Source organism: Crocodylus porosus, unplaced genomic scaffold (genome assembly GCF_001723895.1).
Source record: "Crocodylus porosus isolate Cpor-Errol unplaced genomic scaffold, CroPor_comp1, whole genome shotgun sequence".
In the NCBI taxonomy this organism is placed as follows: Eukaryota; Metazoa; Chordata; order Crocodylia; family Crocodylidae; genus Crocodylus; species Crocodylus porosus.
Genome location: NW_017728912.1, coordinates 9,372,836 through 9,393,051, shown reverse-complemented (window position 1 = coordinate 9,393,051; position 20,216 = coordinate 9,372,836). Strand labels below are relative to the sequence as shown.

The 20,216-nt window shown below is 38.1% G+C and overlaps 1 protein-coding gene across 1 annotated transcript in view; it reads right to left on the bottom strand.

Moving 5' to 3' along the window:
- FAT4 (FAT atypical cadherin 4) overlaps positions 1-20,216 on the bottom strand; it is a 236,424-nt gene that overhangs the window by 13,947 nt on the left and 202,261 nt on the right. The window contains exons 10-15 of the mRNA XM_019534025.1: positions 15,761-15,865; positions 12,350-12,657; positions 8,033-8,118; positions 5,640-5,819; positions 3,601-3,725; positions 2,371-2,588 (exon numbers count right to left, since the gene is read on the bottom strand). Of these exons, the coding sequence (XP_019389570.1) occupies positions 2,371-2,588; positions 3,601-3,725; positions 5,640-5,819; positions 8,033-8,118; positions 12,350-12,657; positions 15,761-15,865 (1,022 nt within the window). The remainder of the gene's footprint in view (positions 1-2,370; positions 2,589-3,600; positions 3,726-5,639; positions 5,820-8,032; positions 8,119-12,349; positions 12,658-15,760; positions 15,866-20,216) is intronic.

Genomic DNA, 20,216 nt, shown 5'->3' with positions numbered 1-20,216 from the left:
CAACTAATTTGGAAGATGGGCCAATATTTTCAAACTCATATCTGTAAAATTAATTTCCTATGGGTGCATATTCAGTTGCTGAAAAATTCAGAGCGGAAATCAGTGGGTCTCTAAATTGAGCTCAAAAAGATTAATAATTTGGCCACAGTATGTAGAACATCATTGTACGTGAAGAAAGGTATGTGGTTAGTCTGAACCTCTAAATTTTTTACGTTCACAGAAGCCTTAAGGTTGAGTGGGCATGAAGCCTTGGACAAGCAGGAAGAAAAGAAAGATACAAAGTATGCGTCATTTCAGGTGATATGAATCAAGTGTCACAACTTGCAGTTTAGGATGCAAGCTTAACTAGAATTCAGTTTTCAGGTAATTCAACTGGGAACTGTCCACCAATAAAAAGTGCAAGGCACTTAACTTTCCTTCCCTAATCTATAGGTCCTGGTAGACAGCTGTCCTCAGACCTTCATCCCTATACATCTGGTCCAAACCTGCTGTTGGGACCCCATGCCTTCCATTTGCTGGTGCCTCTCCACCACTATTAACAACATGGTATTTAAGTGTAAATATATTGCTAGTATTTTTTAGTCACAGTAGCCTTTTTTAATGCTTATAGAGGTTTTCTACTGTAATTATAGACAAATTTTAAATATCTTACTGATACTTACCAAAATAGCCTTTATGAATAAAATTCTCTTTCCTTTTGTGTACTTAAATGGCAGTTTTCTAGCCATGTCCTTGGGCATCTTTTGCTCGAGCCAGAAGCGTGCACACAAGACTGAACATATGCACAGTAAGCTATGCACTGGTTGGGCATGTATTTGGTTTTATATAAGTAGGACAAAGCAAGGAGATGGGCTGGGGCGGAGGCAGGTGGAGGATTGTGACCCTCCCATGTCGTAGCCCTAAAGTGGAGGGGATAAGGCACTTTCCCAGAAAATGGAAGACCCAGGTTTTAGGCCTCTTTCACCAAGATGGGGTTTGGACCTGCATTCCTCTGATTTTCCAACAAAATGTTCTATCATGCCACTTGGTTAGGTGTTTATTCAGTCCCTCTCTTATGCTCCTTTGAAGCTGAACCACTGATGCTCAGATTTAACAGTCATTGGATAAAGTGGGTGGTGAATGGGGAGAAGTTTCTGCCCCACTGAACACACAGCAGCCACCTCCATGAGCCACACACCCTCTAGCTTGCTTCCTTCCTCTTGGTCCCATATACCTCCCCATCTTGGCTGCTTCTCTCCCCTACTCCCAACAGTTAACCACAGGTTTCTGGAATTTTACTTTACATGGCTAAGTTTTCAGATCGCAGAGCTATTGATTCTTATATGTCTATTATGAGTGATAAAAGTAATATAAAAAGGATGCTAAAATCTCGACTGGAAGGAAACGTCCTGTTCATTTAATACAACCCAATCTGAAATGTTGTAATGAACTATTCTTTTAATACTAAATGATGAGGAATAGTTACATGCAAATGGATGATGGATCCTGCATTTCTTGGAAGCTGCTAATGTCAGAGAAGATCTAGACCCTTTGTAAGAATGGAAACCAGGCAGGGGGACAATAATATGGCTGGCTGAATTATAGAAAGTGTGATCTTACGTAGGAGTTTCTTTCAAAGCTGGGAAAAAAACTGGAAAGATTTACAGTAGTCAGGGAAACTTGGAGCTTGGAGCAATAAAGGGGTTTGCCAGCATCACTGCTGTACTTATTAAGAATTCTGACTAAGTGGATTGAATCAAAGCCAGGGACTGAACCCATCCATTTTTTTCTTGAGAAAGGTAATTTCTGTAGTGATAAACACTTGGGACAAAGCTATATGGAGCCTGAAGCATGAATTCAGCTACGCATCTGAAATCAGGTAATTATCTCCTTTTCTTTATCTTCTCCATTGAGTGGAGATGTAAACTCCAAGAAGGATGACTTTTTGGATCCAACATAAAATTGCCTGGTGTGATGAGGCATGTATGTTAGTAGTAATTCATGAAAACATGTTGTTTTGTTTGGCAGTCAGACATCATGGGGAAGAGAATTGGAAGATAAAAGGCCAAGAGGGAGAAGTCTTGCACTTTAGAGTGTAACTAATTAGTGATATCAAATACGGCAACAAACACTGGTCCTGCTAGTCTTAGAGGTGTCATTACTTAGAATCTCGATGAAACTGATTAGAAAGAAAACCACTAAGATCTTTTGATACTTTGGCAAATAATGAGGAAATAGTTAGGACGATGAATGACCCTGGAATAGTACCCAGCAGTAGTCTAAGCTCCAATATTTTCCAAAAAAAGGGCAAAGGTAACAGAGGAAGTGATTTTGATCACATCACAGCAGGCAGTTTAATCAAATCAAGTCAGCATTAGCTATAATCTTTACCTTCACAGTAGTGTAATTGCTGCTTTCCTGGACATGAATTAAAATTCCATTCTCACTCCTTGTTCTGAACTTCACTTCTAAACGGTTCACATTTGGGGGCTCCAAAATATTATCACGAGTGCCATGTCTCATCAGATATTCTCGTTTCTTATTCTGGCTCATGTGGTAGTCAAGGCGTCCTTTACCTTCTAATGACAAGGCAGTATCGGCAGTCATATCTAGGACAAAGGTAAGGGAAAGTGTTGAGCATATCTAATTATCTTCCTCAGAAATTGTCAAATTCCAAGCAGGTAGGTGGGAGAAAATGGAGTGACTGAAGCCTCCACCTCTCTACTTTTTGCCAATGTGGCTGAACCAGCACTAGTAGGAGTGCGAGTAAAAAAGAAAGATAGAGGGAGAGGGAAAGAGGTGGAAAAAAGAGAATGAGAGAGAGATTGAGATACAGGAAAGAGACAGAGACACAGACAGAGACAGAAGTTAATAATTTACTGCTGGTATCAGTTAGCAGTAAATTAAAACTCCCTGGGAACAAGTGAGGGAATTTGGGTTCTCTGAGATATAATTCCTTCCCAGGGATGCTCCTGTTCCCCTTCCTTGTAATAAAAATCCAACTGTAAGCTCTTTAGGGCAATGACAAGGCCTTTCTATTATTTTTGTAAAGCATCCAACACCTTTTGGGCTAATGTAAAAATAATTTAAAATACTAATGCAGTATAACCCCCCCCACACACACATGCGCTCACAATTTCCATAAAATTCTTCTGTAATCTCATACTATAATGGTTTATACATTGACAAAAGCCATAGAAGCACTTGTAAGCAAACAGAGGATATGACATGAACAGAGCAATTGTAATTCCATATTTAATTTGAACATGAATAACATTAATGCAGCAGGCAATTCTCTAATGTCCTTTGGTTTTTTAAGTTAAAGTGTCAAACTATCTATCATTACAGATTTTTTATAATAAGGTAAATAATGTATATTTATTTGGATTTATAGATATATATGTTATTTTGTATTTGACGTTTTATCACATTCAAACTGATGCTAGGGCAAAAGGTCATATATTACTTTTCTTCATAATTATTTAATACTGAATGCTGGCATGACACATTTTAATTATTTTACAGAAGTTCATTATCTTGTGCACCTAAACAGAAAACGTAATTGCATTTCATTCCACTTTAGATTAATTGTAAATGAAACAGATTATGACATCTACATACATTTTTCACAGTGTTTTCCAGTCAGTCCCTCTTTGCAATGACACTGTTGCCATGACCAGTGATCGACACAGGTGCCACCATGTTGACAAGGACTAATTGAACAAGCTCCTTCTAATCTAGGGCATCTAGAACAAATCAGAAGAGTAGTCACTGAAGCATGTATGCTGAACACACAGAACAATCCTCCTGAATACAGCCTCATGTGTGCTCCCTCTTGTACGTACCCTCTTACTCAACAAGAACGCAATTGTTTAAAGGCTCTGTAAAACAGTAAAATTTGCACTCTAGAAGTCTAATATATCTAACTGGGTCCCATTTTCACTGCCAAATTTTAATTGTATTAGAAATGAAGGAAGATTTCAGAGGGAATTGGATTCCCATTAACAGAGGAGGGGAAACAGAAACTGTTTTTTGGCTTGTCCACACTCATGAAAATTGATCCAAATTAAAAAGTGTGAATTTCAGATAGATTGGTTAAAAAACATTAACTCCTTGGGTGACCTTGAGATTATTAAAGTGACATTAATTAGCTCATGTTTATTCTACTGAAGACAGTAATTGTAAGACTATTCACATAGGCATTTAATGTGACTTAACAATTATACTTAAAAAATGGCTTAACTTTCCTGCATATCCCTCTTTAGATAAGCCATTTTATTACTTCACATTAGATTATATAGATTATTACAGTTTTAAAAAATTTTCATAAGCACATATAACCATGTGAACACTCATGAATACTAATCTTCTCAAAGACCACTGTTCTTAAGCATGTTTCAATTGCTTTATGAAAGTCATAAAACAGTTATACAGTAAAAACAATTGGAAATCATAAAATTACATTATATGATTTTAAGTTATACTCAGATCCTTCCCTTAACATTTTCAGTCTCATTTTCTACAAATATTATAGAGCTAGGAAAGAAAAATGAAAATTGTGTAAGTACTCTAAAAAAAATCTGAAACAATAATGGGGAAAGCAACCGGTGAGGAATAAACTTGAAGAGAATGCACTACTTTTAGCTACAAAGGAGTAATGTCATCAGAATCTTTGCTCAACATAAAATGAGCCCAGAGATTTTCAGATCTGGTGGTCTTTGAATGAGGTTATCACTCCAGAGTTTTAAGCAGATACAAACACAGTAGTAGGGTATAAGGTTAAGTGGAAAACCCATCCAACCCAAAAATATGTTTGTAGACAATTAGCTTTTAAAGGAGGTGGGCATGGGGGGTGGGGGTTTAACATTCAATCTACCAAACACGTGTGAAATAAAGCGTAAAGCCATCTTTCATTGTGAAACAGTCCAAGGTACTACTGAAAAGGTTTTGCCTGGCATCAGTCTTGGCCTTCGAGAGATAACAAAATTAGGAGATTTTTTTTCAACTTAGTGGGATGTTCCAAAATGCTGTCTTCTAAGAAAACAGTATAGGAGTTGATATCTTCAGTCTAAAGAGCCTTAGGAAGCCTTCTACCATAAAGTTCACAAACTAGGAAGGTGAAAGCAGGAAGGATGAACTAGCAACTGTGGTCTTTCAAGCAATACTGTTGCCACAACTATAACTTCAAACAAGATGAAAAAGACCCAGCAAATGCAGCTAATCAATCATTTCTGAAAGTGTTCTCACAAAGGGAGATGTTGCAAGAGAAATGCAGTGATATTTGAGAGGTAAAATGAGAGAACAGACATGTGGGACAACAACGGGGAGGTTTAGTGAACCATTTCAATACAGTTAAATCCAGGTGGAATTTACTTGAAAATGCAAGTATAAAGCTACTCTATTTCAGACCACTATAAAACAATAACAATAAACAGAAATATACTGTTGCTGCTTTAAAGAAAATTGCAATTGGGTTTCTTCAGTCTCTCAATTTTGATTTTTTTTCCATTCAAATTTAGATTCTTCCAAAGTTCTTTACATTTTATAGTATAGCTTCCATTCATGTTTCCAATAAATATTTGAGATAGTTAATGCCTCACTCTTGCACTAGTTTCTTTTGTTATCTATTCTGTCTATATGATATTATAGACTTGACATACTGATCTAAGATTCCATGAGCTGCCAAAGCCTGACTGGGTTCCAGAGGACGTCCATTTACTGCAAACTCCATTATGCAACCCACAAAATCATGGCTTTCCACCTGTCCTCTTCTTTGAAGTATTGGCTCTAGAGATCTGATGCCACCAACAGTAACTCGATTTGGTTGAACATCGAGGGTCCTAGAGTAAAAATAGAAGAATTATTGAATTCACATCAGCACAGAAAGGAGCAACAATGGAAATAGATCATCAAATGACTCTAAATATACCACAGAATCTATTTCTGCATTCAATTTCCTCAATTTCTGTAGTTCATTATTTACAATCAAAGATTTATTATATCCAATGACGAGTCAGTTCCAGTTAAAGGCAATCTAAAATAATAATTAAAACAGGCCTAAGCTTTAAGTTCTCAATCAGTTTTTACTCAAGATATTTATCCAATTGATTTGACTGAGAGTTTTGGTTCAGTCTGTATTGAATAAGGATGTGACCAAATGCTATTTTAAATTGTGGGTTATATTAAAATAACTGTAAAATGGATTCATGATTTTACAAGGGAATAAACTATTTTTAATAGAACAAACTATGTAGCTAAATGAAACAACATGAAATGCAATCAGGAGTAATGTTACAAATAGAATGGTACTTAGATTAATAAAGCAACTTTCCTCTTCTACATATTTTTGAAATCCTAACTAATTAATCCTCATAACACTTCCCATAACAGAAACAGAAAATTGCTATTAATAAAATGCAAGAAAAAAGCAAATAAAATGAATAATAAGGTGAAAGATGTAGCACATATATGATTTGGTGCCATTTCATAAGTTAAAGTAAAGTTCAATAATCCCAGATTGAAATTTTGGAGATAGTTTAACTGCTGGAATTTCATTCCCCTATTTGGTAAAGTAAACATGATGGGTTAAATATGATTTTAAAGCAGTATGAGGTTTTACTTTAAAAAATTTCAAGTACTAAACGCTGCAGAATTTACATTTTTCAAAGAATACTTGAGTTGGAAAGAGACAGAGTAAAAAAAAAACAGAATACTACCGAATGCTCTGTTACTTGGCTGCCGAGGTAATCTTGTGACATTTAAAAGAAAAATTTGGGGGTAAAATCCTGCCTTCACTGAAGTCAATCTGACTTGGTCTCTGACTTTACTGGCACCTACTCCCCCCTGCTCCCTTCCCTCCCCCTGCTGTCAGATGTAGCTCCAGGGCCATTCCCTGCCAGAGCATGGAGCACATGGAAGCACAGGCCCTGCCCAGCCATACAGCAACGTCCTGGGGCCAGAGCTGCACCTCTGCTGATAGGACAGGTAGGGGAAGGAGCTTCCCTGTGCTGGGAGGGAATGGAGCCAGAGCTGGTGAGCTGCTGAGCGTGACAGTAGCGGGTGCGGAAGGGGAAACAGGCTGCAAGGACAAGGAAGGGGAATAGGGCCAGAGGCTACAGAAAGTAAATAGAGGAGGGGGAGGGGGGCAGATAGCTGCTGGCTCTGACTCTGGCTCTGACCTAGACTCAGCATTGGAGTCAGAGCCACAGCAGCCATTTGCCCTGGTCCTTCCACCTTATACTTGAACCCAAGATGAGGGGCTTTTTTCCTATGCTGAATGGGACCGGGGGAAAAAAAAAACTTGTCTTGGATTTGCATAAATATGGTAAATTCACCTCCCTGACAGTTGTAGGGGAGCAACTTTCTGACTGGAAAGCATGTTTTTGTGGCGACTGTAGTGTTTTGAGATGGGGACTTTGTGCATATGCACATCCCTTCTGATGCTGTATTTCTGTAGTACTTCAAAGTACTGTAGCACTTGTGGCAGTACTAATGCACATCTGTCTGTTGTCTCTGTCTGCTACTCTGATTTTATAGCCAGTTTTGGCTAGACTGTGATCTAAATTCTGGTTCCACGAAGGTAGATATGAACCTTCTTTATCATTGTCCAGTCAAACCACTGCTGTGCAACTGATCCTTTCCCCCAAAGCCAAAGCACAAAGCGAATTAGAAAGTGAGCTGTTTGGGCTCTTCCACTTATTCCTGCCCTTTACAAGGCACCAATTAGCACAGCTGAGCTTTACCAACAAAGGAATACATTGTAATTTGCTGCTGCTGTCATAGGATAGTTGAAAATTACTCCTACCACAACTACCACCTCCCAGATCTAAAAGGAACCAGACAGGGAAGTAGAAAGATACATATACCGAAAAAATAAAGTCTTCTGGGGCCACTTCTGAAGCTGTTGTGCCTAAAAGAACAAGCTTTCTTGTTGCTTGACAAAGTGGTTGTTCTAAATGTCTCCTGTATTTAGAGAGGGTGGTTTTCATTTTTTTTATTGTTATTTCGCTCTTTTCATTTATAGCAAAAAACAAAAAAAGGAAGAAGTATTTACCAGTCAGTGGCAACAGCCACATTACTAACAGTACAGTAGCCTGGCTCCTGATCTTCAGAACAAGAATCCACTGTCAGGGATGCTGCCTGCAAAGCAACAAATGTATTAAATATTAAGAGGACAAAATGTAAGCTTTCAACAGTATTTTTATCAGGCTCCTGACACATGTTACATTTAAGAAGTGGCTGACTGGTTAATCACATCTTAAGTAGCAACCTGGCCACATGTTCATTCAATAGGAATGCAGGAATAAGTGGCAAGGTTATTATGCAATATACATATAAAAACTTTGTCACTGATTCCTATTGTGCTTTTAAATGAGTGTGTGGCCAGTGGTTCCAGCCCCAGAGACTGCTGTGTGCTTTGGAGGCTGGGAGAACTGGTCAACTGATCAGGGCTCCAAGCTGGGGGAGCACAGTGACCTCCACCAGCTGCGAGCCCAGATCAGCCAGTGGAGCTCCAAACCCTGGAAGCACATGGTGTTCATCCATGGCCAGGAGCTCCAATCACTAATGGGCCTCCATGGTGCACCCTCACAATTGGAAGCCCCATCTGTAAGCATCATCAAGAAAATGTGTAAAAACAACTGGATATCAAAAATCCTTCTAGACCCTCTCAGAACTCATACTGGCCCAAAGTCATCTTACTTTTCTACAAAAGAAATCTGAGGATGCTGTGATGGAAGGGAAGATCTAACTTCTTGCAGTCACAATAAGACTTCAAACACAATTTTTTGTTACAATTACCTTCCCCACCCCCCTAACCCGCTTTCCAAATCTGGTATTTCTACCATCAAGGCTCTCTATCTCCATATTCTACCTGTTTGCAGGTCAATTGTATACTAAGATGACCCATTGAGATGATGTATGTATGCAAAGAGGGCATGTGCAAACTATTCTATAACTGCTCAAAAATAACAATCATTACAGTGGGATATAAAACTATCAATGAAGCTAATGCTCTCAGAGCACTCTTTAAACGAGCTCTCATAGATCTCATTCTTATAGCTTTTCTTGGCTATCTAGGTCATTATGGCAGCGAAAAAATAGCTTAAAGTGACATAGAAAAAGCCATCTTCCCACAATATTGATAATTACACTGTAAAGTAAGATAGAATAACACTCTAGAAGGGGCTTACTGACACATGCATTAAAAGCAATGAAATGACTGCCATTATTTTTAGTTGGAGTTAAATCAGGCTTTCTAAAGTAACAGAAAAAATGCATAAAGCCCATTTCCTATAATAACAATAAAAGATTAACGCATTTCTTAAAAATGAAGATTAATTATTCCTTAAGTCAAATTTAAAAAAAAAATAAAACATGATCCTCTAACTGTATATATCAGCTTCTCAGATTACCTCAAAATGTGTGGCAGAGGTTTAGGGAAAATTTAAATCAAGTGTTACTTTTTGACAACAGTTTGGTCTATGTTTATGCTTAGGTAACTCTACAGGAGTTATACAAAGACTAATCACCATTGGTATGCTATTACTTTATAATACATTGGCATTTCTTTTGCCTACAACTAAGTTCACTCACCACTAATATTACTCTCTTGTTGAAAACACCACGCATTATTTCTTAATACATACCATGTGCTGACATGTTGCATTGACCAAATGAATTCAAGCCTTTCAAACTTAAATCATGTCCTATAATGTCTATACTGTGTATTTTTTTCATTGTTTCATTTTTATAATGAAAATTCATCTTGCATTTCTTTTCATACATACTGACCAACCCATCTCTCTTGAGAAACATCAGTATGCAATACCTAAGTACATTAGATGCTGAGTATAAATGAAACAGTTCATAGAGCACTCAACCGACCCCCCCCCAAAAAACCCCCCCAAAAAAACCCTGATTGGTTTATATGCTGTGACATGTATATATATTTTCTTTCAGAATATTAATGACAAAAATGAAAGGAGCATTTTTGTTTTTAGTTAGCTTAATAAATATAATTTCCCTAATATACATTTCTACGCATTCACAAACTCAGGATGAGCTATAACTCTCTCTGAAGGACTGTATATTTGAGAGCATATTTTGCTTGGACCAGAGTTCATACAATTTATTTTCTAACATTAGTCAAATGTTCCTGCTTGTTACTTTAGCATTGTTACCTTTTCAAGTTATGAGAGTTTCTGTCCCGTCACTCTGCAATATCTCAAGACTGACAACTTAATGATTTTACCAGTTTCCGATAATATCCCACTGCACTGTAGGAAATGACAGATTTGAAATCCAGTAGGGGGTTATTATATACTTTTTTTGACATGTGGGAGACATTTTTTCCTTCAACAGAAATTCTTAAGACAAAGGCGATTCTTTCACATTTCGTATTTGTAAACATCTGATATGTTTGGGAAAGCTTTAATGAAGACATTGTTTCAGAGGTGATGGTTTCTATAAAACTTGATTTTAATTTTAAGCATTCACAAAGGTAACTTTCTGGAAAAGATCTTTTTTTGTGCTGCCATGTATACTACAGCCCCTTTTATAAATCCAGGACTCAATTTGCATGACAAACATTTTCTTTCATGTACTCACTTATTTGTTACCACTGTATAAATATAGATATACACATGCATCTTTATTTAGACATGCACTGTATAGGTTAGGTTACTTGCTAAAATCCACACTTGGATACCTAAAGCATCCCTTAGAAGTCTAGTTAAAGACCTTTCTTAGAAAACTGGAACTAATGTATTAAATATTAAAATTAGCATGCCCTAAGACAAAATCATTATCTACATTTGTAAATATTTTTCATGAAAATGTAGAAGATGATGGTATCTACAGAAACACTCACAAAAAAATTTCAAAATTTGGAACAAACTATCCACCTTGAACACACATGAATGCAGAAAAAATAGTCTCAGCAACACAGTTGCATTGAAATGAAAAGGGTTTCAGGTTCAAGCTACTTGCAGACAAAGATATAAATGATTTGGTCAGCAGAGGCAGGAGGCAGAGCCCCACTACTGTGCAACAACAAAGACCTACACATACCACAGTGTAACAAGGTATGAGAGAGCAGTACATCAATTCCAGGTGCTACTTTAGAGTCAGCACCAGGATAGTGGGCCCTGGGGAGCCTCCACAATGGCAAAAGCAGTCTGTACCATGGGAGCTGCAGTAGCAGTCCATGTGGATGGAGGTAAGATACTCTACAGCTCAGCCCCTTGGCTCCTTTCCCAGGGTGCAATAATTCCTAGTTACACCTCTGCGTAGATATTGTAGCCCCTAGCTACCCTCAGGACATTTATATTCTTGAACCCATAATGCATGCAACTCTATAACAGCATACTTGGCACAATGACTGAAATATTTTGGATTGGCTGTATCAGCGTTTGGCTTTTCTGAGCAAAGAGCAGTGTTTATGTGGTAAACTGTGATTTTTGCAGCATGTAATCATGAAAAGTCTTCAAGATTCAGAAAAGGCTATGTGGTGTAGAACATCTAATTCCTTTAGTCCTTCCACTACTTCTAGCCTAACATGGAAAACAAAATGTGGAGGTCTAAGGAATATCTGTCCAATGTTTGAAATATTTGCTTCCCTTTGAAGAGGAAAGTATTTGGTTGACCAAATATGATGACAAACTTACTTTGCCTGATGTTCAACTAGTTTAAAAAGAGCATATTGTTTGGGCTGTGTGTTCTGATTAGGAAATACTGTTAAGAAATTAACAGGAAGATGAGGCAAAGAGAAAGAAAATCCATAGAGAAAATAGAATGAAAACTGGAAAAGAGCGAAGTGCTATATATATGTCAACCAACTGTACCAGCCTAGAGTTTGGAGGATCTCTTCCCTCCTAAGGTTTCTCTTTAAACAAGACAAAAGAATACTTGCCTGATTTAACAAACATGAACACCCTTAAAAATAAATGGGTTTAAATAATAGAGGGGGGGAAACCTTCAAACTTGATTGGATTTGTAAAAGTCCTAAAATACAGAGGACTCTAAAAATCCAAGAAATCTGCCTATTGCTGCTCTACAGATACCAAGGTGAAGTATCTTTTGGATTTCACTACTGTTTTAGTCTTTTGCTAATAGTCTTTCCCATTATCTACACTAGTTAATTAGTCCCCTGGATAGCAATTTTGTTAGTTAATTATTTTCATACCTATTTGTCACATTTAAAGGGGCTTTCTTTTAGTCTGAGCAAACTATTATAATTCTTTCAGCCAAACTTGTCTATGATAGAAATGAGTGTTTTTCCAAAATTGTCCCTTTAAAAAAAATTCTATGGAAAGCAACATTACTAGAGTTTGCTGATCTTTAACTTAATTCCCAATTCAGCATTTCTTACCATTCCAGCTCTCCGGGCAATAACAGTGTGAAACTGTCCATCAGACACCTTCTTCATTGTGGTAAGTTTGTATGTACCACTGCCCAGGTTGTAGGAGAATCTCAGCCTTTCTTCTGTTATTTCCAAGGCCAGGAATTCTGCCTGCTCTCCAGTCTGATTGTCATAGTTATACAACATTAGGGCATTACTTTTGATAGTGGCAAACTTAATATAAATATAATTGTTGTTTGGATCCATACTGGGAAATTCCATATAGGACAACTCTTCAAATCCATAACTATTCAATTCACAATGATTTCCAAAGACACCTATAAAAGAGGTTATATGTTAACAAGTTATTACAACATTGGATCAAAGTTCATACCATTTCCAGTAACAAATCAGGTGGTTCTGTGCTTTGAAATATGTTTATGATTATTATTTTTAAAGGCATTAGTTATTTATCTTGGATAAAAAGTCTTGTCCACACTTTTATTTACTGAAGTATGTATATTCTAAAACTGTAGATTAAGATAGAGACATTTTCACGGAATAAAAAAGTATATTTGAGATATTAAGGTTATGTTACACTGCTTGAAAAACCTGTGTTCACATCTCGTCTAATGTGGGTATTAATGAATATAATGTTTATATTACTGCAGATGTGGAGATAAATTGGTTAACAGAACTTTTTTTTAATACATGGCTATGAGTTTCCCATTCTGCTTCCCATTCTGCTTTTATAACCTTTCTGAGACTGATTTATAGCCAGACAGTTGATAAAACTTGGTTCATCTCCTTCCCTCCTCTCAAACTGTGTGTTTGTATTTTGTTTCTGTTCATTCTTTTTCAGTTTAGTTTTTGACGTGACTTTTATTGTTACTGCACTACTAACTCAAATTTTTTCCCCTATAAATATTAGTGAACTCTGGTAAATAGTGCAGAGAAATTCAAGGCACTGCCCAGGCACGTCATGGCTGTTCACCCTGTACCCTGTTCACCCTGATCATGGGGCAGTGACAGCAGAGGGCTTAGGCCCAGGGCAGAACCACAATTTGCTCCTTGCATGTCCCTGCCAGCAGAACCAATGAGTGCAGTGTGGATGGGCCAGGGCTAGATAGGATCAATTGCCCTTTCCACCCACCACCGTCACTGGCTGGGCCACCCACTCTCACTTTTTCCCAGCCAGCAACACCTCATAGAAACTTCTTAAGTGGCCCTCCAGCCCTGTTCTAGGAATTACTCAAATATAGTGGTAGGGCTTCTCTGGCTTTATTCTCTGAATTTTGGTTTTAGAACAAAAAGTTTTATAAGCAGAATATAAACAGAAGTGACTAATATTGAAGTGGTTAATACAGTGGAACTCAGATTTTTCTTACTTGGATGGTTCAGCAACCTACTTAATTTGCAGTGGACCAGTGCTGTAGCAAGGTGTGTGTGGGGGGTTGGGATGGGGTGAGTGGGGTGACTGCCCCAGGTGCCGAAGTGAAAGGGCACCAACAAGCACTGCTCAGCCTGGGTGGGACATGGGACAGAGCCGCGGCTCACTTGCGGGGGCACAGGGACAGGGGAAGGGTGGCTTCCACCACTGCATGCACTGCAAGAGCAAGCATGGTAGGGGGTGTATACCCCTCGGATCTGTGCATAGGGCAAGGGCAGCTTGCGGCTGTGGGCTTTGCCCTGTTCATTGCTATGGCACTGCAGTAGATTGCTGATTACCAAGGCTTTTCCTTCAAAAGGCTCTGCCTCTCTAATTGGCTGGAATTCATCAGTAGTTCCGCATAGCTAATTGGAGAAGTGGAACCATTTGAAATAAAAGCCACTGCAAACAGCTGAAGTATCTCAGTGGCTTTCACAGCTGTTTCTGTACCCCTCATCTTCACAAGGGGGACATAATGTGGCGAAGAATCCTGGGTCTACTGTAAATTGTTTTGGAGCTGGCCATGTTTTCTCCCATGCATTTAATAAGGTGTAACAGTCATAAAAATAAGTGCCATATTACGTATTTCAAATTATATTGCTAATTGACAGAAGTGATAATTAAGTTTTTTCATTCCTTGTCTCCTTTTTTTGAAGGGCCATAAATGAGGCTGAGAGCAGAACCTCTGATATTACACCCACGTCCTGGGTTTCCGGCATGCTCAGTAGTGGGCTGGGATACCATTTGGGGATCTTCACCAGAGGTATAACATGCCACTCTGCACCCTAGGCAATGGTGGCTTACAGGGCAGTAGCAGCTGCTAATAGCAGCTCTTATTTTTGCACACATACCCCTACTCCCAAGTTAGCACCTGGAGCTGCTGTTCCAGTCATCCTGCCTTTAGTTATGCTCACCATCTCATTTATAGAGCTCACACATGTAAAGCATGAATAGGTGAGAAGGCTTATTTTCTTAGAGACTTGACAGAGCACTCTGGGTGCCTGTAGATGTGTGGGGCACCTGCTCCAATGCTCTGTAATTACAGTGTGTCAGAGCAGACTCATGCTCCAGTAGCTTCAGCATCTTGTGTATTCAAAATGGTGGTGAACAAGCTTTAGTTAAAGCAACCTACTGCCATTTTGAAGTGCAGGATGCTGCATACATGAGACACGGTGGGTGCTTTAATTCGAATGGCTCTTGAGCCACTCTAAATAAAGGGACCCTCCACACCTCTAGAGCATACGTAAAGACATCCTCTGTTGCTCCAGTTTAAATATGGAGTCAGGTGTGACCAAAGGTGGCACAAGAAGGGAGGCTTGATTGTGACAGGTCCTTAATCAGGATATTCAAAGTGAAAGGCTCCATGCTCACTCCACAGGCCATTTGATAAATCCAAGGGACAATTAAAAACCTGGAGGTATTTTCTTTGCTGAACATTTATTTGGGGAATATTTACCCCAAATTGAAGTTTTGGTAGGCTCAAAATTATTTACTAATTTCTGCTTATTGCAATGAATACTTTCAGCCAAGCAAAATAAATTAAATAAAAATAAAAGCAAAATGTCAGAACTTCTATGTCCTGAACAGGTGGTTGAAGCAGTCATGTGGGACATGGCAGACCTAGATTTAAATCATCTCTCTGCCTTAACTATGGTAGGGATTTGAACCAGAATGTCCCAGTTCCTAGCCAGTATCTTAACTAGTGGCCAGTAGAGATTTCTGGGGTAGGTTTTTCTCAACTTCTCCTGTTCAGCTATAATAGATTTAAATGATTCAGAAAAAGAGAGGATTACTCATCTCTCAGTGGTTACAGCACTCTTCTGGCATGTAAAAATCATGGGTTTAAACCTCTGCTTCCTAGAGCAGGAGGTAGTAGGCATTCATTTCTCATGATATGCTAAACTGAGCTAAAGAAATGGGTAAACAGAGATTCACAGAGCTTTTATTTATATAAACGTAATGAAGCTCAGCTAACAAAATCATTAGTGTAAGAAACCAAAAGATATGCTTACCAAATGGACAGTGACAATAGTATCCTTCCACTCCACTTTGGCAGGAGCCTCCATTGAAACATGGGTTGCATTCACAGTAATTGACAGCAGAGTCGCATGTTTTTCCTACAATCAAGCAACAGAGTAAGTCTTCAGGTTAGAGTATTCATGTCGTTTTCCAAATAGGTCTTACATTTAGACAACCAGATTACAAGGGAATCCTAATATATAGTTCACATGTGGTTTAGAAACTTACTTATGGATACTTATCTTACATGGGTGTTAGGAGACTTAACTACTATTTTTCAGGTGCACTGACATCATTAGATGGAAGGTGCTATTTGGCTGTGAAGTGCGGTTACCCCTAGTATATTTTGAGTGAAATGAACTCATTAGGGTGACAAGAAGCAAAAATCAATGGAAACCCTAACCTGAATTCGTACGAACATAGCAGGATTAACACAGGCAGGTATTGTATATTAGACAATTTTTTGTGCTTTTCTTCATCAATTACAATCTCCTTTCTGACTTGGAGGGGCCATCACTCTCTGGAGTTAAAGCATCTTACCTTGGTCCAGCTTTGTCTAAGTAGACACTGTCACATATGGTAAATATTATTCATTAGAGAATAAACTGAGTCACACAATTCATTTCAACAAGGAAAGGAGCCTAGCATAAAACTGAATATTTTAACAGATGCTGAATAATACCAATGGGGATCTGTTCATATTTGAAGCAGCAGCAACAAAAGAAATTATATGGACGACCACAAGTACATACATAAACTAAAATTCTGTCCAGATGGGAAAAAAGCAAAAACTACTTGTCTTCACTTTCAAGCCCCTTCATAGCTCAGGCATATCTTGTTCCTCACCTCTTGTTCCTAATATCACATACAGCTGTTGATGTCTGCCTCTAGTCTGCCAGTAAAGTTCTGCCCATTTTGTTTCAAAATTCATCTTTCTTTTTTGCCCTTTGCTACATTTAAAAAACTACTAAACTAATTACCCACCTTCAAATCTCCGTACTGTCTTTGCTTACAAACATACTTTTCAATAACTAGCCAGTGGTGTGCTAATATTTATTCCACTAATCATAAATTATTATAATTGTATCACAATAAATATACTGGATATTGCTTGTACTAGAAAACAGAAGTATCTTGTACATCTTAAGTCCAGTTAACCCACAGCCCTAGTTAACTGAAAAGCACTTCTGTCCTATGTCACAAATGCACCAGTACACAGTACTTTATTACTTAACCAGCCTCCTATATTTCTCAAGATAATGTGTCTTTATTAAGTCTTTAAAAAAAAATCAAGGATATACCACATTAACTTGGCTAGCATCACAGAAACTTTGCAAGTGGAGACTACCTGTTTTAGCAGCTTTTGATGAGGGCTTTGAGGGATCAGTCATCTCTCCTGTCTACATCAACTTGATCAGTGGGCAGCAGTACACCAAAGTAATGGAGAATGCTTGTGATTTAAAATGAATTCCTAACTTCACTATAGATATTAAAAGCAGTTCCAGTCCCTCCACTTGATTTTGTTTTGTAAATTTCTTCTTTTCCTTTTTTCCCCATCCTCATTTCTGTTGACCTATGCGTTGAATTAGCTGAAGAACCTGGATATTTACTTTTACACTGCATATTTTAAACAGTTTTAGCATCTTCTTTCTCTTTTAATAACTGTTTGAACAACTGCTAATACCAATAAAAGCTTAGTCGTATTCACACTAGCTGTTTTAACATAGAAGATGCACTCCCTGATTAAGCTAGTCAGGGGGCTCTTTAAACTAACATTTCCTTAGAATAGAGAGGAAATCCAAGGCATTTTTGGCTGTTCACTGAAGTGCTAAAGACTCGTGAAGAATATTCTTATTTATGTTTGAAATCTTGTGATGATTTAACAAAGCTGCTTCTAAATCAGCAGGATCACTTATCCTCTTTAAACCAGAGTAACAAACTCATCCAGCAGGCAAGACTCTTACGGATAAAAATCATCAGGAGACAATGGAATACAGGAATGCTATTTAACTTGAACTCTACAGAAATTCCAGATAAGGACTTTCAAAATTATTTGGTAGAAGTCATCCACAGAAGATTCTTAAACATTTAAAAATTATATACCAACTTATCTACCCATATACAGATATAGTTATATGTGCCTATAAAGCTGCACATAACAAGTCACCAGAAATTGTTTTATTGACTTCAGGAAGAGTGGAAATAGCCCTTTATTGATGTCACAAAAGACCCAGAAATGTATGGCTAAAAAGGGCCTCATGAAGTTATTAGCACATTCCCATGTATTAAGGCAGAATCAAGCATTTGATCCTATGACCCCAGCTGACTTCCTGCTCTTTGGGCAGGGGGCTGGACTCGATGATCTTCCGAGGTCCCTTCCAGCCCTAATGTCTATGAAAACTATGAAATTTCCAGATCACCCTAGTACCTGTTTATCTAATGTGTTTAATACAACCCTCCCCCTTTCAGTTATAGATATTTCAGAGCCTCCCTAGGTGGCATAATCCAGTGCTTAGCTATCCTTAAATATTTTCTTAATATCTAAACTAAATCTTCTTGGCTGCAAATTAAGTTAATTACTCCTTAGCCTATTTTGGTGGATATGGAGAAAAAAAATGATCACTGTCCTCTTTCTAACAAACTTTTATATACATTCGAAGACTTTTATCAGTGTTCTCTTCAGTCTGATGTTTTCTAGACTAAACAAACCCAACTTCTTCAACTTTTCTTCATTGGTCATGTTTTATAAACCTCTTATCATTTTTGTTTTTCTCCTCTGGACTCTCTCCAATTTGTCTATGTCTTTCTTTAAGTGTGCTGCCTAAAACTGAATGCAGCACTACAGCTGATGATTTTCCACTACTGAGAAGGGAGGTAATTATTCTCTTCTAATCATACACAAGAAGGTCTTGTTAATACATCTCAGATTCATATTTACCTTTTTTTACAGTGGCATCACATTGTTGACACATACTTAGTGTGTGGCCTATGATAGCTCCAGATCCTTTTCTGCAATACTGCTGCATAGCCAAGTATCCCTATTTTATATTAGTGCATTTAGTTTTTCCTTCCTAAGTGTAATATTTTACAACTGTCCTTGCTGAAGTTCATCTTTTTTATTTCAGACTGTTTCCCCAATTTATTAAGCTTTTATACTAATTCTTTCTTCTGAAATGCTTGCAATCTCTCAGGGCTTGGTCTCATCCATAAATTTAAATCATGCCCTCTATTCCCTCATCCAAGTAGTTTATGAAAATACTGACTACTATTGGAGCTAAGACAGACACTCCTGAAATGTCCAACCAAAATAACAGCAAACTACTGTGGACATTTGTCACTTCCTCCCTTCACACACAGTTAAAGCCTTCTTCATTAGGTAGCAAGTTTATATTATAGACCAGCATGCTATCACCTAATAGTTCTTCAGATCTAAAGCCAAACTCCATTAGTATTTTGAATCCAAATAGAAACCAGAAATAACTCAAGATGCCACAACAAAATCCAGGAAGAAAAGGATTATATTGTCATCAGGAAAGGGGATTCCCTGCCTTCCAGGATAAGTTTCTACTTCTAATATTTCATGAGCTATTGAAACTTTAGCATATCCCTTTTCCAAAACTAAGTCATCAGTTGACAATCCCTTGTAGTCAGGGATGATTGTCTTCCATGATTGTCTTATCTGTGGGTCCAAAGATGGTAGTCAAGGCCAATCTGGGATTAACAGACTCTACTGCAACTTGGGGATATGTTTCCTTGCAGAGAGGATGGCTCTGGATTTCTGATTTCATCTGTGACATACTATTTCTGCCACTCCCATTTTTCCATTTCCTGCTATTGTTGTGATGTTTCAAAGTACTGAGATCCTTGTGGCAAACTCTTCTTCCATTTGGGGTGGTCCTGGGTGATAGCCTTCCATGAGTTGATGTTGCATTTTTTCAAGTTGGCCTTAGGATGTCCTTGAAGTGCTTTCTTTGCCCTCCTCTAAAGCACATGCCTTGCTTGAGCTGAAATAATTCAATTTGCTTCAGGAGTCTTGAGTCAGACATCTGGATGATGTGGCCTGCCCACCAAAGCTGATGGCAAATGATCAACACCTCAGTACTCACGGTGTTTGCTTGCAAGCAAGATACACAAATCTTAGTGTCATCTTCCCACTGGATTTGAAGGACCTTTTGCAGGCAATGTTGATGGTATTTCTTCAGCAACTTGAGGTGTCTCCTGTACATTGTCCCTGTCTGAGCTCTGTACAGTGAGGTAGGGATCATGACTACTTAATAAACCATGAGCTTGGTTTCAAATCTGATGTTGTGATCTTTGAACATCTGTTTCCTCAAGTGTCTGAAGACTACACTTACATATTTGAGGCAATGCTGGATTTCTTTATCAATGTCAGCCTTCTGGAAGAGGTGACTTCTGAGGTACAGAAAATACTCAACATTCTGCAGTGTC